Source organism: Camelus bactrianus, chromosome 3 (assembly GCF_048773025.1).
Source record: "Camelus bactrianus isolate YW-2024 breed Bactrian camel chromosome 3, ASM4877302v1, whole genome shotgun sequence".
Taxonomy (NCBI): Eukaryota; Metazoa; Chordata; class Mammalia; order Artiodactyla; family Camelidae; genus Camelus; species Camelus bactrianus.
The window spans coordinates 2,545,476-2,567,481 of NC_133541.1; the positions used below are offsets into that span (position 1 = coordinate 2,545,476).

The window sequence follows — 22,006 nt, forward strand, 5'->3', positions numbered from 1 at the left end:
CGCTGATGTGTCTTAGGGCTGTGTCTCCTGGGGCCTGAATTCTTGTCATGAAATGACCTTGCTCGGGCCCGCTAACCAGCTCTGAGGGACGCTCACCCCTCCTTCTTCTGATGGCGCGGGTGCCGCCCTTCTCCTTTGGCCAGCTGGTGTCCACCTGACGCCTGCTCCTTGTAGGCCTCGTGTGCTCAGGTCTCGCTTTTGTATCCGGCCTGATGATTTCCGCGGATCACTGAGGCCGTCCAACCGTGTGCGGCAGGTGCGGTGCTGGCGCGGCTGGGTGGAACGCACCGTCTGCTGCAGTGCATCCTCTCCCCTGCACCACCACCGCCGCTGCTGCCCTTCAGACTGAGGGTTTTCTTCTTGAGTCCCACGTTCTCCCCACTTTGTTGGACCCTTAGCTACACCTCTCTGTCGTGTTATTTTGGTGTCTCCTTCAAGTGGCATCACACTGATGCACACGTCATTAGGACACACGAGGGGCACTCTGTTTACCGCTCCTGCTGCCTTGCCATTGCTGTCCAGGTGCCATGAGCCCCAGAACACACCACCCGCTTTGCTTTGGACAGTCAGTCATTGCTGAAAGAGACCTGAGTAATGCAGGAAGCCGTGTTGACAGCCGCCCTTGTGACTGTCGTGTCTGCGCCCCCTCGCCCCCCGTGTGGATCCGGATTTCAAAGTGGAGTCACTGCCCTCCTGCCTGAAGGACTCGCTTTCACACTGTGCGGTGAGGCCTACTGGCCAGTGGTGTATTCTTTCAGCTTTTGTGTCTGGAAACATCTGTATTCCTCTGTCTTGAAAGGTATTTTTGCTGGGTGAGGATTCCAGGCTGGCTGTGCTCTTTTCCTCTGCAGACTCGGCAGACGCTGACTTCTGGCTTCTGTTGTCTGTGAAGAGAAATCCGCTGTGTCTCCCTGTTCTTCTGTGTGAAGTGTGTCCTTTTCCTCTGGTTTTTGGCTTTCTCTTTGTTTTAAGCAGTGGGTTTCGATGCACCTGATGTAGTTTCCTCCACGGCTCTTGTGCTTGGAATTCACTGAGCTCCTCGGATCCACGGGTTTACAGTTCATGCCGCATCTGGGGAAGCGTTTCTTCACATACTTCTCTGTTCGCCCTTTCCCTGTGGGAGCCGCGGCAGCGCGTGCGTCGGGGGGCGTGAGGCCCCGCAGCTCGCTGGGGCTCAGCTCAGCTGCTTGTCTCTTTTCTCTGTGCTGTTCTGAATAGTTTCCACTGCTGTGTCCTCACGTGCACTTGCTGTCTCTTCTGTGGTGTCGAATCCACCCTCAAGCCCAACCCGGGCAGCTTGCGTTGCAAACATCATGGTTATCATCGACAGAGTCTGCGTGTGTGCTATTTAAAAGACACCTTTCACGTCTCAGCCAAGCACCATCGATCTCGCTCCTAGCGGGCTTTTGAACGAGAGGGGCCCAGGTATGCTGCACAGGGACTATCAATGCCATGGCCAGACTCACTTCTGGGTCTGGCTGTGTGGCCTACGCGTCTTCTTTCCCGCTTGTCTTGCCTCCGGTGGCCTCTGGCTGGGTCTGAGGGGTTGTAAGCTTTCCTCTCTGGGTGCTGGACGGCTGTGTTCCCCTGAATGTTCTGGAACCTTGGGCCGTAGGTTAGTTGCTCCCAGAGGGTTGGTTGTCCTTTCAGGTCTTGCCTCTAAACTTTGTTTGGCGGGACCGGAGTTGGGTTTGGGTTTGTGGAGGGGTTACTTTTTCTTCACAACTCAGGCAAACCCCTCTGCGTTTCCATCTGTGACCTCTTTTGGGACGAAGGGCGAATCCAGTCTCTGTTTTGCCATCTTGACTAGAAGCAAAATTGTGGACTAGTTCACTCTAAGTTTAAAAGAATTACCCAGAGCCGGAGCGGCCCTTGGCAATCACGGGGCAGAGGCTGGCCGCGCTGCAGCCCTCGCGCTGCTCTGCCCCCGGGCGGACACCTGCCGGCTCCTGTGCGGCTGGCGGGCTGGGGAGCCCGGTCCTGCCCCTGGAATGTGGGGAGCTTCGTCTCAATGAGGGAGCGTACTTCGTGTGATTTAAACATTTTAAGATGTCTTGAAATTTACTCTCTAGCCAAGCATAGAGTCTGATCAACTGCTTTATGTGCTCGTTTAATGGCCATTCAATGTGGTAAACGGCGTTGGTCACATTTTCCATATAATTGTGTTTCTTTCCCTGGTGGTTCTACTGATCACGGAGAGAAGTGTGTTAAAATCTCCAGCTCTGCTGATTTGTTTATTTCTCCTTTTCATTCCACCCCTGTTTGCTAAATGTATTTTAAGCTGTCGCGAGGGACGCGCGCCTTTAGCTGGACTGAACCTTCTATCGCTCAGTGTTTGTCTACACTGCGATTCTCCTCGTCTTAAAGGTCACTTTGTGTGGTTTAATCTTGCTACACCAGCCTTTTTGTGGTTACGTCTGCATATTATATTTCCCCCCTTTTTTTTAAACTTTCAGGGTGTGTTTAAACGGCGTGCAGCCGGGTTGGTGGCTGTGGCTCAGTCTGGCCTCGCAGCTGTCGCCTAGGAGTTTTAGTCTGTGTTTCGTGCAGTTACTGGCAGGGCTGGATTCAGGTCTTCCCTTTGCTGATCAGTTTGAGTGAAATTATAATTTTAAAAATCCCATTTTATTTCTACTATTGGCTTATTAGTCATACCACTACGTTTTTATTGTGTTTTCTCTGGGAGACTTAATACACTTTTACCCGTGCACCATCTGCCTTCAAATCACACTAGCCCCTCTGCACAGCCTGCTCTCCACGTGGGCTCCTCTTAGCCTGGCCCCGTGATATGCCCTTTTCCTCTGCCTGCTTTTGTCCTTTTTCTTTTTAATTGCAGGCTAGTTGGTTTATTCTCTGGCTGCTTTCACTGCCAGGGACTCCCAGGATCTTGTGCGACCTGCTTCGCTGCGTTTCGGTCATGAGTTTCCTACTAAGCTGCCTGGGTGTCTGTGCTCATGGACCTGGGGGAGCTCTGGCCAACATCTTGCCCAGTAGTTTTCCTGTCCTGCCCTCCCCTCCGCTGGGACTCCGGTCGCCGTGGCAGGACGCTTGGTGTTTTTTCAGTCAGGTCTCCTGTTGGTCTGTGCTTTACTGGGGCGGCGCGTTGCCCCGCACAGGCTCGTGGCATTTTCTCCGAGTGTGTGTCTCGGGTGGCCCTGTCCCAAGTGTGCATGTGGTGGGTGGGGCCTGCCTCTCCCCCCAGAGAGCCCAGTGTGACAACGTGGCTGCGGAAGGAGGGACTGGGGTGAGTCCCAGATCCTACACCGGAGTCGAGTGACCAGGAACAGCCCAGGCCGGAGGGGGACGTGGCTGGACCCCCCTTGTCAGATGCCGGCCCAGGACTTGGCTCCCGATGCGGCCCCCTCCCTGGGCGGCAGCACGCCTGGCTGGGCCCTCCTGCCAGGAGGGGAAACGCTTGTCCTCGTTTTAACACGCCGTTCCAGGCCCGGACCTGCCGTCTCTGCCTCTGAGCCTCCGCCAGCAGCACCTGCAGGCGCAGCGAGCGGCTGGCTCCCGTTGCCGCCTCGTGTTATGTCACGGAGGGGTGAACTTGACAGCACAGGGAAGCCTGACGCTCTGACCAGGCCCCCACCCCGAGAAGCAGCTGGCCCGATGACGTCGAAGCTTCAGTGAGGGGGTCCGTCCTAACATGGTGATCTCCACCACACTTTGAGGGTGCTTCCCAGCAGAACACAGGGCTGTGACCCCCAGGGCTGGAGGGTGGCTTGTGTGACTCTGTGTCTGCGAGCATTCCTGGCATCCCTGCACGGCCCTCGTCTGCAGGACACAGGGTCCCGCATAAACCCTGAGGGGCTGGTGCGCTTTGCTTTTGTGCAGAAGCTCCAGCACCCTCTCCATCCCTGTGTGTGCGCCTGGCGGGGCCCCAGGACAGGGCTGCGCTGTCAGACTGGGGGCCGCCCGAGAAGAGGCGGGTGAGGAGGAACTGTTTGCTGACCCGAATCTCGGGGCACGGAGCAGCCACCGCCCTGGCCCCACCACCAACGCCCGGAGGCTGCCCTCCAGTCCTCCAGCGGGGAGTTGGGAATGACCAGACCCCGGCTTCGCTTTCGCCTCTTCCTTCACTTAACAACAGGAGAACGATTCAAGCAATACACAGGCAATGCCCGTTTACTATGTCAGGAACAGCAAGTGCCTGTGAGCACGAAGGAGGTAAACAGCTCGGCTCGGGGCACACGCTCCGCTCCGGCCCGGCGGGGTCCGCGTGCACGCGCTCCCTTCACCAGCCTCCCCGAGCTGTCGCGGGAACAGCGCCCCGAGTGCCACTAGATCCCGAAGCCGTGGCCGCGTACGCAGCTCGCCTCTCTTATCCGGTTTCGGGGATTAACACGTCAGCTCTTCCTCCTACGTCTATTTCTACACCCTTCGCTGATTTAAGAGGGGGGCTGAGTGCGAGGCTGACGTTTCTCTCTGCTCCACAAAGCTTGTGTTTAAGGCGTGTGTGTGACACGGAGAAGCTGCAGAAGCCAACGCTCCAGGTCGGCAAACAGCCGTACAAGGTTGAGTTCTGTAACACGCTGGCCACCATCCATGTGATACGGAAACATCCAGACCTTCCCTTTGGGATCCAGAAAGCCTTTTCTGCAGAATTCCAAGTGCTGTGTTTTCCCAACACGCTGGAAGAGCAGCGAGAGCGATCTCAGCCGGGCTGGCGCGCCTGCCGCGGCCCAAGTCAGGTCTGCTGTTTTTCTAATTAAAAAACCACACGTAACAAACACAGCCGCAAGCACATAAACTAGGTTTTATTCGTTCCACTGAAAACCTGAAGTTGCCTGTGGGTGCCCGTCCCACCCGCCCTCGGACCCCGGCAGGACCCCCGCGGGCGGGCGGCCGCCCCCTCCTCGCCCTCCGCGGATTCGACTCCCAGACTAAGTACACCCCTGCTCTGGCCGCCCGCAACTCAGTTCTGTGAAGGAGAATCAGGAGGAACAAACATCCATTCGCGGTCTGTCTGTCAGAGACTTCCCTGAGAGCGCGCAGCAGCGCCTCATTCGAAAGCCCTTCATGCGCAGACGGGGGCCGAGGCCTCCCTCAGAACATCTCAGCTTGTTCACCTCCCTCATGCCACGTGCGGGGTTCTCTTCCAAAGCGAACCTTTACGCGCTCCACGACCACCAGGTCAGTCCTGTTCGCCACCAGGGCTGCGCTGGGGGTTCTGTGTCCGGCGGGCCCGACGCCCTGAACGATGCCAGGTGGCCCCTCCCGCCTCGGCAGGAACGTAAGCGGAGGCGCCTTCCTCTTGCCAAGCCTCTGTGCCTCAGGAAGTTAGCAGACATCTTCCCTGCGCTCCTGGCCCTGGCAGCCACTTTCCACAGAGACGCCCCCAAGAAAAAATCCAATTTTCTCAGAAATTAAAATAAATTTCCCCACGAAGCCCAGAGGTTCTGCTTGAGGGGACAAAGGTGAGTGTGTGGTTGTGACTGTGCCTTGATGGCAGGTCTCTGACTGCGTCCCAAGGAAGGGAATCAAGGCGCCTTCGTAAGAGGGCAGGGAGCTTCCTCCCGAGCCCAAGGTGCTGCTGCCCCAGCGCCAAGCGGGGCCCCGCCCCCCGCCCCCCCGGCCACCCACCGCCCGTCCCCACTGCGCCCACACCTCCCCCCGCCCCCCCCGCACGGCTCATGGTCTCCAGAGCCGCAGGGGTTGGGGCTGGGGGCACACTCAGCCGTGGCCGGGCCTCCCGGAGCGTCACGGGCCCCCGGGGCACCTGACCTGGGGACTCCCTTCCCGGTTCTACCTTCTGCCTGACTTATCTCACCAGCACCCGGTGCTCTGATTAGAGCTGACGCTACGGCGGAGTGGATTCTGCCATATTGCAACAGAAACCCCAAGTAGTATAAAAACAGCGGCATCTGAAAAGGATCAAGGAGGCAGGAGAGCGGTTGGGGCCGGGTACCCGCGGCGCCCCAGCGGAAGCAGCGGCCTGGCCAGGGGAGGCCGGGGAGGCACGCTCAGAGCCCCGCACAGCCTCAGGTTCTATCAAAAAAGGGCATATAAATAAATATCCTCTGACCCTGAAAGGAAAACGAAGTAGAAAAACAATGTTCTCTTTATAAAAAAAAGCTGACTGTTTCCTGGAGTATCTAAATGAAGTTTATAAAATCCTCATGAGCTCCTGCAAATATAGAAATGTTTAAAAATCAGACGGCGGCTCTGCCCTGCCTCCTCGGCGGTCGGGACTCGCTGCTGGGATCAGACGCAGGGGACACGTCCCGTTTCTCAAGTGCGCGTGCACGCACAGGGCCCGGCTGCCGAGAGTGGACCGGGGCTGTGGGGAGGGGGGCAGGCGGGAGAGGCGGATGGAAACTGAAACCCAGGATGCTGGAGGGGGGAGGGGAACACAAAGTGACGCCCGGGGCCGGCCTCGAGCACCTGCCGGAGGGAGAGCCCGGACACGCCCCCAGGAGCCCCCGTGTGCAGACCAGGCCTCTCCCTCCAGTGCTCTGCGCAGGGCCACGCGCTGGCCCCCGCCAGGACCTCGGGCCTGAGGGTGGGGACAGCACGTGTGGGAGGGCGAAACCGGACGCTGTTGCTGCAGCAGCCGGGCGGCGGCGGTAGGGAGAACCTTCCGTCCTAGTCCAGTTTCTTACACAAAGGGTCGGGCCCGATGCCCGAGTTTTCGGGGCTGAAGTCAGTGCAGAAGCCGTTGGCGGTCAGGGCTGGGGGCGTCTGTGTGCCGCTCTGGAAGCGCGTCTGGTCGGGGTACAGGTATTCCTCTGCAAAGTCGGGGTACGTTTCCGCAAACCTCTCGAAGTCGGCTGGAAAGACAAAGGCACCTTGGTTATGGGCCCACGGGGCGAAGGCCTGGAGTCTGGGGTCTTCCCGGGTGTCCCCCCACCCCCAGGGGCGGCAGGCCGTCTCTGCGGGCGTCGGAGGCCCGCACGCCGCTTTGGTTTTCCTCTGCTGCACAGCAGCCGCCGCGAGAACCAGGGCACCTGCCGGGCCTTTCGGCTCTTCCCGCTTCGGGGAAACTGAAGGATCGGGTTGGGTGCTTTCTGGGTGCTGGGCATGGGAGGGGCCTCCGCCCAAGCGCTGGTTTAGACACAAGGAGAGGCATCCTCTGGTGGCCTGACAGCTCACCAGGCAGGCGCGTGGGTGGATGCGGCTGTGCTCTGGGGAGGCCAGGTGCACGGAGGGCCACCCCGCTGTCACGCAGCCTTTGCCCCTGTGTGTCTCCTGGTGGCCACGGGCCTGGTGTTGGGGTGGAGAGCGCCCCCCAAGGGCTTGGTGATGCTCAGAGGCCCAGGCGCAGGGCACGACGGGCTCCAGGTGGCTGTAGGAGATGCGCCCGTGTTCCCTTGGGAAGCGGGACCAGTGTCCCCCAGGAATGGCTGCCGTTGGTCAGGGCTCACTGTGAGCAGCCGTACCTGGCTCCCTGGGAGGCCTGCCCCCCCTTGATGCCGACACACACACACACCCCCCCTAAACCAACACTTGTGCCTGACATTTGGATGCAATTTAAAAGCACATCCAAACACGATGTGAACAGTGACCTTTCCTGAGCAAACATCTCTTATTTCAGGGAGATTACGCGTTCATCTTCAAATGTGCATGCCGGCTGGTGTGCTGGGCAGGGCCGCCTTCTGGGGGTGCTGCTGCCCACCCCTCCCTGCCTCAGCCCCAGACAGGTCTCAGGCCTGGTCCCCAAGGACCCCGGCCGCCCTGCTTTCTGTGGTGACAGTTTCCAAAGCCATCAACCCACCCCCCAGGAGACGCCCCCAGGATCAGCCCCGCTGGGCTGGCACAGATTCCCTCCGCCACCGGGGAGCCTGACCCTGCCGACCGTGGCCCGGGGACGGGACGCGTCTACGTGGGGGTTCTGGCCTCGGAACTTGCTTCCACTGATCACCTGCAGAAACAAGACTGGGAGCCCCCAGCCCCCTCCCCCTGCCCAGTCTTGGGAAGGGCCTTCCCTTGAATGTCCTCGTTCGGGACAATACAGTGTTTCCCCCTCATGCACGGGGGCGTCCTCCCTGCTCCCAGCCACTCACCAAACGTGATCTTCCCCGTCTCCTCTTGGTCGATGGCGCGGAAAAGCTCGGCCACGCTCAGCTCGGCCACCCCCAAGGCAGTCCTGAGGATGCAGGACAGGGCGCCCTGGTCGATGCTGCCGTCCTGGGACCCGTACATCTGTGAGGCAGAGGCTGCGTCACCCCACGGCCCACTCTGTCCATCGCCCCCCAGCCCCAGGAGTCCGGGGACCCCGCTTTCCCTCCGCACGGCCTTCCCAGCTCTCCGGTGGCGCTGAGCCCATGGGTCAGAGCAGCAGGACTCAGCTCCTCGATGGGGCCCCCGGGGCAGGGCGCAGTCAGCAGCTCTAAATTCCTGTCTTAAGTCTTATTCACTAAGAAAGGGTGCTGCACACATTGTGGTGAGGAGGTCGGTCCACTCACAGACGTCCACCTGGGTGAACACCCTGCAGCCATGAGATGCAGTCACCCCTAAAACCTCTGGGTGGGGGGCCAGGCCACCCCCATGGGGTCCCCCATTCAGGACCCAGATAACTGACTGCTTCAGTGACCCCTTTTCTCCCTTCCCACCCCTTAATTCCCCCTCTTACGCTTTAAATTCACCGATATCACCTATAAAGAGTGAACCTGCCACACCCTTGCCCCCCCATAAAGGCGGAGCCCCAGGCCCATACTTCCCGCACCACCCTGCTGTGACCTCGCTGTGCCGTGCACCCTCCAGGACCTGTGAGTAACAAAACAGGTTTACAAGGTCCCCTGGAGGTTGCTGAGGGCGTCCTTCAGTCACAACAGGAACCGCAGGGGCCGGTGCAGCCACAGCACGGCTGTCAGTGGGCTGAGATCAGCACACAAGCCCCTTATGTCCTGCTGCCCCAACTTCTGAACTTCCTCCTCCTCCTGCCCAGGTCTGCGGGCAGCGCCCTGCCACTTCCAAGCTTGATCGGGGCTGCAGGAGATGGGTGGGCTGGCCCCCACGTGCCCTGCTCCCTGTCTGTGGGCTTCCCGCCCCTGCTCCGTGGCTCCAACCTCCGCCTGCCTCCCATGGGTGCTGAGACCTGGGGACCCCCGATCAAGCTGCTCCTCTGACCCTGAACTGTCTGGAGCATTCACGCTGCCCTCCCACTGGGGCAGAGCCCTGAGCCCTGCCAGGTACACGTGGGCTCTCAGGGCCTTTTGCTCAATGACACAAACTGGCCACCACCGCTCGGCCTTCAGGAGGCACGGACCCGCCGACCACGCCCTTTCCAGTGGCTTCTGCTTAGCTGCCCGTGTTGGCAGTGGACACCTCCTTCCCGCTCCCTGCCTGCGTCTGTGTCACTAGACCCTCCCTCGCACCCCTGGCCTCAGGTCGCACTGTCTGTGGAGCTGGCAGCCCCGGGCCCTCTTCAGCCGCATTTCTCTCCTGTTTTTAGACTTGCTGAATACTGCACCTGGAGACTGAGCCCTCTGGGACCTTCCAGAGCCCCCGGTCAAACCCTTCCACTCAGCCTCCCCCGCCAGGCCTGCAGCCCGACCCGTGTTGACTGGCAGAGGGCCCGCCAGGCGCCCGCCCTGGAGTCTGACGCTGTAACATTCAGAGGAAGAGGACTTCTATTTCTCCATCCAGAAAGTGATTCTGAAGTCTGTCTGGGCCACGTCAGGAGGGACTGGGCTGCTGACGGGGAGGCAGACACTCAGGACCCACCACAAGCGGACGCCGCATTTGTACGGGGCAGTGGCGGCGCGGGCACTGACAACACCGGCAGTACTAGTCCCACGAGCAGGAGTGACAGGAGGCAGAAACAAAGGCCCAGAAGTCTGCGAGCTCCTCGGGGATGCCCCGGGGCAGGTGCACATCTCAGGAGCTAAGCACCCCGCACATGTGGCGTGTCCTCACTGCCAGCCCAGGAGGGGCTTTAACTGTGAAACGAGGAAGCCTCGGGCATACGTCCTCTGCAGGGCGACACCCACGTCACCTCCCTCCCCCCACCAGGTCCCGGGGGCGCCCCGCCCTGATGTGCCCAGGGACTCGGGTGTCCAGGGCTGCAGGCAGGGACAGAAAGAGGCTCCTCACTGTGACAGGGAGGCCAGGAGCCCCTGAGACCTAAACCTCACGCCGGGCAGGGCATCCACACAGGCAGAACATGCTGCGTTGCGAGGGGCGCCCAGGTGCTTCCCCAGCTCAGCGGGGGGCAGGCGGTCACTGCAAGGGCAGCGTGTGCTGATGACCTCGGCGTGAGGCCCGCAGGGAAGGTTGTTGAGAGGACACGCTGGCCGCACTCTCCGCCCCGTCGGGTGGGGCCGTCCTCCCCTGCAGCCCCTTCCGCCTGCCCTCAGGTGGGAGCTGGGCAGTGCCTCCTGAGAAAGGTCAGGCCCACAGTCGGTTGTTTACTGAGAAACAAGCCGCCAGCCACTGTCGTTGAAGCAGATTCCACTGGTGACAACAGAAACACCGCCCGTGGGGCCACCAGATGGGGTGTGGCGTAGGCAAGCCCCCACGGGGTGATGAACCACTGGCAGCCTTGGGAGATCCCTGCCCAGCCAGAGGAAGGGGCCAGGCTTCCTTGGGCAGGGCACTACCAAGGATTGATCCACCCGGCTAGTTCCCCTGGCATGACCCACAGAAGCCACCCTGCAGTGTGGGGGGTTCTCCTGGTGTGCCAGGGAGAGGGCCTGCCGGGTCAGGAGTGAGAGATGGGGGTTCTCCACGCAGTGAGTGACAGTCGCTTCCTGACTTACACATCAGGTTCTCATGAGTCAGGCTAATGTGAGTTGTACTTGGGAGACACATCCACAGTGAGACCCTGGCAGACTCGTGTCCCCTAGTGGACAAAGGCTGCCCAGCTCCATCTTAAGTCGCTGACCTGGCGAGCCCAGCCTTCAGGGCAGCCAGGTGAATCTGCAGGTGGGCTGGGACCCCGTCACGGGCCTTCCGGCTCCCAGACTCTCTGTGCCCGTGGTGAAAGGCCTGGCTCGGCTCTGCTGGGGCAGGCAGCACCTTAGCTTCCTTATCCCTGCTTTCCTCCATCAATGGCTAATGGGGAGGCTATGTTGGAAGAGCTGATGGATGCGGGGCCGCGCACGGTGGTGTGTGGTACCCACCAGTCCCGCTCAGACGCCCTGGACTCAGGAAGACCCTCCTCCAAGCCCTCCTTCCAAGCATGGACCACCGATTCCAGGAAGAGATTGCCTAGAGGTTCGCGGGCACTTTTACAAACAACGGTCCGTAGACACTTCCGTGAAAACAGCAGTGGGGCAAATAACCCATGTGCCAGTGTCACAGGGACTACAGACGCACCACAAGCCCGTCCCTGCACATGCAACTCACGTCAGTGCCGCACTTGCCTGGAACGCCAGCCGGACGGTGTCCAGGGTCTGGGACGGCCGGCACACGACGGACAAGGCGACCACGTACTCCCGCAGGTCTATCTCGCCGCCTCCGCCCTGCGGAGAGACGCCGTCAGGCGCCAGCCCCACCGCCCGCGAGGGCGCGGGCAGCTGGGCTCAGCGCCGTCGCTGGTTGTTAGCTAAGAGGTTAGGGCCACTCTGACTTGGGGGCATTTGCCAACAAATGAGTGAAAAGAATGTTTTGGAAGAATGTTCACAACTGTTTCTCCAAGGTGGCTGAGGCTTCCTGCACAGTCTGCAAACTCTCGGGGGGTCTCCTGTGCCCAGCGGCCACCCCATCCTCCTCAGTTCTACCAAAGGCCACTGTGGCTGCTCCTTGTGGTCACACGGCACACTCAGTGTTGTCACTCTGAACACACAACACTGTCACTCGGGACATGCTATGTTGTTAACGTGGGACAGTCATGGCCGGAGGAGCCCGCCACACCCCCTGCCGCGGGTCGGCTCCTGCAGGGCCCAGCACGCGTGTCTGTGCGGTGTCGCGTGTGCGGGAGTCGTGGTCCTGACAGGCTGGCCCCGTGTCTGCCCGCTCCTCCCCGGGCCCTGAGGGCCGAGGGGCTGTGAACGCTGCCTCCTTGCTCAGCCAGAGTGTGTCTCCCTGCCGACGTGCGGGTGCAGGGGGGCCTGAGTGCTGCGCCAGGGAGAAGCCCACGCACCAGACAGGAGGCTGAGGGGACCCCTGGCCATTCAGGAGAGGAGGCCGCTGTTCAGAAATTCTGCAGACTGGCCACACAGGGTCAGCAGAGGCCTCTGGGGCAGGGGCCGCGGGCCAGGCCAGCGTGGCTGTGCGATGTCACAGGCCTTTAGCCACCATCTTCAAAAAACCCAAACTACAGGCATGTTTATCAGCAAATGTTGATTTAAAAGCCAAAACTCTATGTGCATTTAAAAGCATGGAGGAAACACCCCAAAGACAGGGTGGCTGGGGGGCGGTGGGGGGTCCATCCCCCTCCGCTTCTGGGGTCGCCTGCAGCATGCGCCCGTCCCGGGGCACACAGCTGCCCCCAGCCCAGGGCCCCACCTCGTCAAACAGGGAGAACAGGTCCTCCAGTGCCTCCGACACGGGGACCCCCAGCTGCGCGGCGAACTCAGGGAGCGTCACCCTCCCGCCCGGCTTCGCCCCAGCACGTTCCGCGTGTCTGTCCAGAGCTCGGTCAAGTTTTTCTGGTTTTAGCCTAAACAGAAAACAAGGGAAAGATTTAAAGAATGCTGAATGAGGGAGATGTGCCGCTATGTTTGAAGAGCCAAAAGATACTAAAATTAGAGACTGACAGCAGCCAGCCTTCAAGACGACGGCTGGCCTGGGCACAGCGTGTCCAGCGTGCCCGGTGTGTCCGGCGTGAGCATCTGCACACACGCTGACACTCAGGTGTGTGGGCCCCACCCTCTGGCAGGTCCGTCTGTGAACCCGGACGGTCCTGGCGGGGCGGGGGTTCAGGCATCCAAAAAGAGACAGCGGTGCCGACCATTAGGGGTTCAAGACGCTTACTTCTGCGTCGAATGAAGTTGGTCTTTGAAAAAAGAAAAACCCCAAACCTCAGAATAAGCATCACTAAGTACCTCCCCATCGCCTGCTGCCTGTGCCTCCAGTTCGGTCCCCAAGCGCCCGGCGGGGGCCCTGTGGGGGCCTGACGAAGCTTCCGGGCTGGCAAGAAGCCTCTCAGTGGCACTTTCAGGCTGTCCCCTATGCTGAACAATCTTGCTTTTTTGTCACAAGGGCCCGCAGCCCTGCACCTGGCACCACCTTCCAGGGCCCACCATTCCCCCTGAAGCCCTCAGGAGGAAGGATAACCGGGAACTCACCCCAGGCCCCTCACCAGCCTGGCAAACTCTAGAAGGCAGGTGTCCTCGGGCAGGCGGAGCTGGCCTTCCGCTAGGGCCAGCTGGCAGTCTTCAAACGTGTAGTCAGTTACGGACACGCCCAGGGCCCTGCAAGAGAGGAGGGTGCCCCCGTTAGCTGCCCTGCACGCAGCTGCCCCCACTGTCCCCTCGGCCCTCGGGGCAGCAGAGCCAGGAGGACCTCCCGGGGATGGAAGGGGTCACACACCCAGGCCCCGATTCCCGCGACCCTCCACGCGGTCTCTCCGGACTCAGCTTTGATGGCAGAATTCCCTGTGGCCGTGACGTCTGCCAACCTAAGTGTCCCCCCCCTTGCTCCGGGACCCTCTCGGCATCCACGAGCAGTTTGTTCACGAGAATGGGTGCATTTTAAAAAGGAAGCGCCTCCTCCTGTGGGACCTGAGTTATTTATCTGCATCATGAACAACACTTTTGCTGAGGTTTCCTTGTGTTAATTTTGTAGCCTCCATAAAACTTACTTTAGTTAAACATTAAAAGAAAAATTGATAATACCGGTCGTGTCTAGAATAGAAGTGAAGTCATGAAAAGAACCAGTTTCCCAAGAATGGGAACCACCCGGCGGCTGAGACGCGGAGGGGCAGCCGAGACGTGGGCGGCCTTGCACAGTGCAGCCCCTGGGTTTAAAGGGCTGGGGGGGGGGGCTGTGAGGGGGCGGCTATCAACGCTTGACCTTGAGAAAGAACTAGAGGACCTGGCATCAGGAGGGAGGCTGCATTTAAAAGCAAGACTAACGTCCACAAATGCATGAAGACACCGGGTGAGCAGTCTTCAGGTCTCGCGCTCCAGGCTCGAGCGCCCCCTGCCGCCCCTGCCCCTGCCAGCCTGGCAGGCGGATTCCGGACGCTCTGACCAAGCGAGTGCCGAGGGCCAGGAATGGAGGGAGGGCGCACTGTGGAGCACCTTCCTGCGGGTAAACCCACAAGGGCTGGACGGGAGGAACGTGCCGAGACACCAGCAAAGAGCTCGCTTCCAAACCCCCTCCAGGTCAGAGGGTGCAGGCAGCTCCCCCCCAGCCAGAGGGCGTCTTGTCCTCCCTGAGCCGTCACACCCTCGAGTGACAAACAGGGGTGGCCACATGTCCTCGGGGAGCAGTGCCCCCCCACCAGAGTGGGGCCCTTCCATCTGTCCCCTCCTAGAAGGGACATCTGGGCCAGTCTGAGCAGGACCTGGAAGGAGGAGACAGGACAGGACAGCGGGGCTGCAGGTAGAGTGATGTGGTTCCAGGACCCAGACCCTCAGCCCAGCCTCCTCCCTTAGCCTGTGGCATGAGCATACCCACCCCCCCGCCACCAGCAGGAGTTTTAACAGGAGTCACTGGGTGGCCAGGGCTCTGGACACCACAGTGTGTAGAAGGGCGATGCTGAGCGTCCATATGTAGCACCGAACAAAAGGCCTCACAGCTGACCCCAAACTTCAGTTCCTCGGACCTGGGGTGCCCCAGCTTCGTGGCTAGTGTGGTGCCACATGGTTTCCGCCCACTGGCCTGCGTCTGGTGCTATAAGCGTGACGCCGCCCACAGGGGTGCTTAATTCAGCTCAACACATCTTTGCCGCAGGAGGGGCCACTGCTGTCAGGGCGGGCACTGCCCTGAAGTCAGAGGGAGTCAGAGCTCAGCCGTTCTGCAGACCTTGTCAGAGTCCCTGACAAGCGGCTTTTCCCTGAGATTAGACAGCACATCCACGACGGGAAACTCGCCAAGCACCCCCAGCCCAAGGACTGGCTGGGCCGTCCCACATTCTGGCGGTGCAGCCGGCCCTCGGCACCTGAGGGACCCACACCCCCGCCCCCACCAGTTTACACACGGGACGTGGCATCTGGGGGTCCTGGAGCTGCCGGCAGGTCCCGGGGGACAGGGATGCCGGCAGCTCCTTGTCGCCGCGGCAGCGCCGCATACGGCCTGGTAACGAGGAAGCAGAGACTTCGAAGGCTTCCTTCCGTGGCTGCTAAGACGCCCCTGGAGCACTTAGGCCTGGTCGAGTGGGGACAGAAGGCAGCCTCACAGGGAGCTCTCTGAGTATCCCACAGGGGAGGGATGACGCCGGGGCCCGCCCAGATGTGGGCCCTTCTCAGGCACATTTTTGGGTGGGGCTGAGGGCCAGGGAGGCGGCAGCCCACCCCCATGTTTCCAGAGTCCTGCTGCGCTGTGAGGCAGGGTGCACCTGGCGGGCCATCTGCCCTTCTCCACTGAACACGATGCATCTCCATTAACAGAGTATGGGGCGTCGTAAGAGTTTCTTTAGAATACATATTTTAAAATATTTAATAGTTAATTTATTTGAGCATAAACTAAAAAAAAAATTACATCTAACTTGTCGGGCCTGTGATTCTGTGATATGGTTTCCTTATCAAGAGGCTCATCGGGAGTGACCCCGAGCACCCTGTCTCCTCAGGGGCAAGTGCATCCTGAGTTCTGGCTGCTCTGCATCCCTGTGTGTGGTTCAGGGAAGGGCAATGGACTCCCCAGGGGCGGGAGCCCAAGGAGGGGGCAGGTTCCCCTGGACACCTGGTGCCTAACACTCTGCGGGGCGCATGGGCAGACTGAGCTCCTTGCTGAGTTTGATTCACGTGTGTTGAGGTGAATGCGTGATTTTGCTCAGCGCAGGCCCACGGGATGTGCTGAAAAGGGGATGGTGCGTATGAGGAGGTGGGGCTTCCTTTAGAACCTGTCACACCAGGGCAGTGGCAGCACCCCAACCCCCTGTAGCTGCGTGCTCCCCACGGGGAACACGGTCTAAGTGCCCCTCCCAGCACCACGGTGGCCAAACGCAGAGGCAGCCCCCGCCTGGGAGACGAGAGGAGGAGAAAGGGCAGACGTGGAGGGACGGAGGCGGTCGGGGGTGTGGGCCAAGGCTGCCGCAATCTGAAACAAGCCAGGAGCTGTGTGAACAGACACTGAGGATGTTGCAACCGCATGCGTGCTGTCGTGGAAGTGATGGGAGGCATGTTACGAGATCAGGTGCACACAGCTCGGATCAGATGCCACACCCAGCTGGGCAGGATGGAATCAGAGCCTTAATGGCATTACACAGACAGACAGCAGAGTCCAGGGTGCTCCACCCCAGACCCTCCAGTCTGCGCAGGCCGGTGCTCTGACCGTGGCCCTGCTGCCCAAGATGGGGGATGCACACGGACGCAGCCCCTAGGGAGACCAATGACCAACGGGGATGGGTGCAATTTGTAGGATTCAGTGGCAATTAACCACCTTCCAAATGTTGGACAAACAGAAATGTCCTTCAACAAAAGCAGGAGACAAAGTGTGCAGCCAAGCACACTCTGGCCTTTACTCGGCCCAGGCTGGTCCGAACACATCTTCCCGATGCTGCTGGTTGTTTTTACAGCAATGAGATGACAGTGGAGGAGGAAAGCTGCGGGCGGCTGGGCATGAACACTGAGTAATGAACACTTAGGGAGGCCAAGGGCATCGGGGCATCCCGTGGACACCGCCAGCCAGCCGCAGGGGCTGGCCGTGTACTCACTCTGCCATCACGCGCCGCACGTTGCTGGCATACAGAGCGGGGTCCTTCCTCTCCTCCTCCGAGGGGCTGTACACGGGCAGGAACTGAGCATACAGAGGAGCGGCATTACCTGCATGAGCACCATGAGCACCGCCCCACCGTCGCCCCGCAAGTGACGATCACGAGGCCGACAAGTTACGATCTGTCGGCACCTGCCCCTAGAATCACCTTCAAAGCTGCCACTTCCCCTGACACAGAAGCCAGCGCAGCGTATCATAACTTTGCACACAGGCTTAGTCTTTGGATGCTGAAGAATCACACACGTGCTTCCGTTTCTAAGGGTCTCAGTTTTGTGTTGTGGATAACAGCAAATTATTTCTAAATAAATGACTGTTCATAGCTTGTTGACATCTACCGCATTTGGAGAGCACAATGAGTCGCCTTGGGAGCATGTGCTGCATAACTGACGCGTACGCAGTGTGTTACACGAGTGAGTCCTACACTCCGTGCAGAAAAGGCAAAAGCCACCACCAAGCCCCTTTCCTTTAACGCAGACATTCACGAGCGCAGACCTTCCCGACCTCCCACCCGTTCTCGTCGTGTAGTTACGGCCTTCCATGCACGGCTACATTTTTAGAACTATGTCAACTGCATCTGATAAGAGTGACACAGGAAAGAATTCAGAGGGATTTACAAAGCCATACAGTTTCTTTTCAACCCTTAAAATTAGACACCAGGTCTGACACAGAGCGTCTTCCTCCCCGCCGCTGCCTCCCAGCCGCCAGCCAACAAGTCACATAAGAACACCCCACGTGGTGGGCCTGCCGCCCTTGGACTCGGGCCGCGGCCCTTTTGGCTCAGTCTTTTATAACTAAGTGGCTTATGTTCTACTGAAATGAAAAGCCTGGCTGAGAGCTGGGCCTGTTGATGACGTGAGTGTTAGTCTGGGGTACTTACTGGAAGGCAGCAATCAAACGCTTTAAGTTGTGTAAAACTCATCTTTCACTGTCAGGTGTAGGAGGAGCAAGTTAGTTCCCCTTTTAAGAAACTAAACGATTCCTTATCTACTCAGCGTAATTCACAGGCCGTGTGAATGGGACCATACTCATCTGAGCAGGGAGCAGGGAGCAGGGGTGTCGTGACTTTGGAGATGGGCTGAAAACCGGGAGGCAGGCTACCTGGTCTGATTGAGTGTTAAACAGAGGATGGAGGAATGATAAATTCAGCAGTATGATTTCAGCAGTGCTACGATCGGGGGGAGGTACAGGCCAAAAGAATCCTTAGCTGCATGTGTGTCAATTTCACATGCCCTTAAGCTATGCTAACCATGATAAAAGAATGAAGGTTTAGCTTCCTGTTGATTTAAAAATCCTATCTGGATGGATAAAAAGTCACGCAAGAGACACGAAGTGATTGATGCAAAACCACTGGGAAGCACCTCTAAGGAGCCATGAGAAATGGAAAGGGTTCAAAGCAAGAGAGAGGACACAACATGGTGCCTGGGCAGAGACCAACACAGCACTGTGTACCATTACATCCACGGGAACACCTGTGACACTGCATCTGCACAGACACCAGCATAACACTGTGCAACATTGTATCTACAGAGATGAATAGAACATTGTAACTATACAAATGACATTGTATCCACAGGTGTGTTCCAGAGTAACCTTGTGTAACACTGTATCTTTACAAACCTCAATTTCCACTTGATTGTGAAACTGACACAGCGTGAGCCACAGGATTTTCAACCTTAAAAACAAACAGATTTACACCACTGGTTAAAAGATTCTCAGTTCCTTGTAGTCAAATTACTCTCAGCTTGGGAGCAGAATCTGCAGACCCCGTTCCCCTGCAGAGGGCACTACTGAGCAGGCAATGCTCCTTCAGAGGGGGAGGCTGAGCCTTCCTCAGCCTAAATCTGAACCTCAAAACACGGTAATGAGCTGAGCTGAGCAGCAAAGCCACTTCTGTTAAACAGCCTGACTGATCTTATTAAATACACTTGCACCTGCTTGAGTGAGCCCTGCAAGCCCCCCGCTTGGCCCCCAGCTCAGGAACCCTCATCCACCTGACACTCGTCCTTCCCTGGCTGTCCTCCCCCCAGCTGTCCCCCTCCCTCCCTGGCTGTCCACCCTCCCTGGCTGTCCACTCTCCCTGGCTGTCCTCCTCCCTCCCTGGCTGTCCCCCTCCCTCCCTGGCTGTCCACTCTCCCTGGCTGTCCTCCTCCCTCCCTGGCTGTCCCCATCCCTCCCTGGCTGTCCGCCCTCCCTGGCTGTCCTCCTCTCTCCCTGGCTGTTCCCCCTCCCTCCCTGGCTGTCCCCCCTCCCTCCCTGGCTGTCCCCCCTCCCTGGCTGTCCCCCCTCCCTCCCTGGCTGTCCACCCTCCCTGGCTGTCCTCCTCTCTCCCTGGCTGTTCCCCCTCCCTCCCTGGCTGTCCGCCCCTCCCTGGCTGTCCCCCCCTCCCTGGCTGTCCCCCTCCCTCCCTGGCTGTCCGCCCCTCCCTGGCTGTCCCCCCCTCCCTGGCTGTCCCCCTCCCTCCCTGGCTGTCCGCCCCTCCCTGGTTGTCCCCCCCTCCCTGGCTGTCCGCCCCTCCCTGGCTGTCCCCTGTCCCTCCCTGGCTGTCCCCCCTCCCTGGCTGTCCCCACCAGCTGCCTCCCCTCCCTGGCTGTCCCCAGGCAGCCCCAGTGCAGACCACACAGGCCCTACAATGTACTTGTCACTTCCAGCCCCAAGCCCAGGCCACCAGGACCCGAAGGGCCTCCTCCCTAGGCCTTCTCCCAGTCCCCACTCTCTCCTCATCACCCTCCCTCCACCTCCTGCCTCCGTGGCAGCACCACTGCCTCTTGAACGTCAGCTCCCACGTTGGCACCTGGACCCCTGTGTGCCTCTTGCAGCCACGCAAGAGGTGGGTCCTGGGTTCCCCTGTCTTCTCTGGGGTCGAAACGTGATGGTGATCACTGAGCTGACAGACAGGCGGGAAGAGACGTGCTCAGTTACCTTCCCGCCAGGGCTGAAGACAATTAAGTTAAGTCCCGGAATCCAGGAGTGTGAGAAAGGCCAGCCTCGTGCTGCAACAGCTGAATTAGCCTCAGGGGCTGAACCGAGCTGCGGTCCAGCAGCAGCGGGCCACGTGCTCCGCGTCCACGCTTGCTGCAGTCACTCGAGCGGGCCTGCGCTTTCCCGCAGGATGGGACAAACAAGACAGCACGGGGTCTGACTTACGCTCCGGGTCCTTGCCACGTCCACGTGATGGTGTCCTGGGGGCAAGAAAGGTGCGGATGAATCTGGACTGGGAACCCCGCATGTGCTGCGTCCCTCCTCCTCCTGCGGGCGAGCCCGCCTCGCCCCGCCCTCCACTCAGCCCACCTCGGACCCCAGAGATGCTGGTCTCCCTCATCGCTCACGTCCACTCTGGGGCAGGACAGAAGGCGCGTCTCACCGCCCCCGGGTCCCCCCAGACACGCTCACCTCTCTTCCCACAGCTGCACGGTCACCAGTTCCAGCATCCACCTAAGACCCAGTCCCGCCCCTCTTCCCACTGTCGCCCTCCTCCCGGTACGTGTGGCACCTGCAGGCTACGGCACGGGCGCCCGCTTTGTGTGCCTGACTCTCAGACATGCTCTGCAGGCCTTGCCCTGCCTGTCACCACCCCCCCAGCTTCACGATGCTGTTGGCAGCCTCCTTCCAACTCCACACCCACCTGTGCCCCCAAAGGTCCCCCTGCCCAGACTCTCAGTCAGAGACACTGGCAGGTCAGCCCCGGGCTCAGGAGGGAGCGGAACAGAGCACTGCTGGGCCACATCTCCCCCACCCCGTGTGTGTCCAGGGCCCCGTGGGGGCATTTCCGCAGCTCTCCATCTTCAGCCTCAGCCCTGTACCAGCCACCCAGGTGAGGACGGGGGTGACACGTGTTCCAATTCTCCCCTGACACAGGTCACATCACCAGCCTGGGCTTCCTTCTCCTGTAGGCCTGACACCACCTGGACCCCTCCCATGGCCCCTGGCAACCCCACTGCCATGGGGCCTCCCGCGGTCCCCGGCCAGCTCCCCCCGCCCACTGTGCAGGTCTGGGCTCGAACCCCAAGCAGCGAAAGAACATACGACACAGACTGTGAGCACAAGGCAGACATCCTGCTTGGGCACAACCGAGCCGAACGCTCCAGAAGACCCAGTGCCGTGCTTCAAATAAGTCAAAACTTAAAGGGGGAAATCTAGAATTCCACACACTGATGGCGGAGTCTCCTTCTCAGAAACTGGCTAACGAACGCCTCTTCAGAGTCACAAGAACAGTCACATCTGCTGGTTCTGACTGGCCTCCGTTTCCTGGCCGCTCTCCTGGGCCTGTCCACACCCACAGGAACAGGATCAGTGCGCAAACCTTGGACCCGACAGGCTTGGCTGGGAAATGGGTGGCCCGAAAGCCCCTCGTGAGCACAGATGTCACAGGAATCCTGCCATGTCTGCACTGGCAACTCCAGAGCCCCCGGGCCATGCCCCGCGTTTCTCTGGCACTGTCAGAAAGACACAGTGGACAGAGGAGGCTCATGAACGAATCCACCTTTCATCCTCTGCTGAGTGACATTCGGTGGACCTGCACCCAGGAGGGCCGGGGCACGAGCCCGGGACCCCTCAGCTCAGAGGGCCCCACGTCCACTGAGGTACCTGCTGGAGGGGGTCACAGATGCACAGGGGAGGCTTGTCCCGGCCCCCCGGCCCATGAGACCGGCAGGACCTCTGAGTCCCAACGGCTGCCCCAGGCCTCCGGCCTTCAGGACGTAAAGATTCTCAATTTCAAAACATCCTGGCATGTGAGCTGGGCAGTGAGAGCGGCTGAGGGCACGGGAGTCTCACACCAGCACGTCCGGATCGAGACCAGCCACCACTCCCTGACCCACAAGAGTGGGACTTTGTGAGCGAGTGCCGGGGGAGGTTCCGGAACACCGGGGTTGACGGAAACGCGGTGCGCTGGGACGCCGCGCAGTTCTCATCCCCCGGGAATTTGCACGGACCCTTGTGCCCAGGAAAGCACACTTACCAGTCTGTTTGGGTACCGCAGAACAACGGGCTGGACGGGGACGCCCGGGATGAATGCGCCTGCGGGGGAAGGGACACCGTCTTACTTCTGGGCGGCAGGTCCTCCGCCCACCTTCGCGCGCGGGTCTCAGAACAGAACAGGCCTCTCCGCCAGGCCCTCCCAGTCGGTGGCCGGCGGTGCCCACGCGCCGTGCCTGCGTGGACACTCAGAAAGCCGGGGCGGCGGCACACAGGCACGGGGGCGCCTCCAGGCCGAGGCGTGCTGGCAGAGTGAGGGGCTCAG

General features: G+C 60.0%; 1 protein-coding gene across 4 annotated transcripts in view; it reads right to left on the bottom strand.

The window, feature by feature from the left end:
* Positions 1–4,739: 4,739 nt before the first annotated feature.
* Positions 4,740–22,006, bottom strand: part of LPCAT1 (lysophosphatidylcholine acyltransferase 1) — a 45,402-nt gene continuing 28,135 nt past the window's right edge. For all 4 annotated transcript variants that reach the window (XM_074355789.1, XM_074355779.1, XM_074355798.1 and 1 more), the window contains 9 exons: positions 21,725–21,783; positions 19,912–19,946; positions 18,385–18,439; positions 16,709–16,791; positions 13,176–13,301; positions 12,394–12,547; positions 11,310–11,408; positions 8,007–8,145; positions 4,740–6,773 (listed from right to left, as the gene is read on the bottom strand). In XM_074355789.1, the coding sequence (XP_074211890.1) occupies positions 6,589–6,773; positions 8,007–8,145; positions 11,310–11,408; positions 12,394–12,547; positions 13,176–13,301; positions 16,709–16,791; positions 18,385–18,439; positions 19,912–19,946; positions 21,725–21,783 (935 nt within the window). In that variant the 3' untranslated portion in view covers positions 4,740–6,588. The remainder of the gene's footprint in view (positions 6,774–8,006; positions 8,146–11,309; positions 11,409–12,393; positions 12,548–13,175; positions 13,302–16,708; positions 16,792–18,384; positions 18,440–19,911; positions 19,947–21,724; positions 21,784–22,006) is intronic.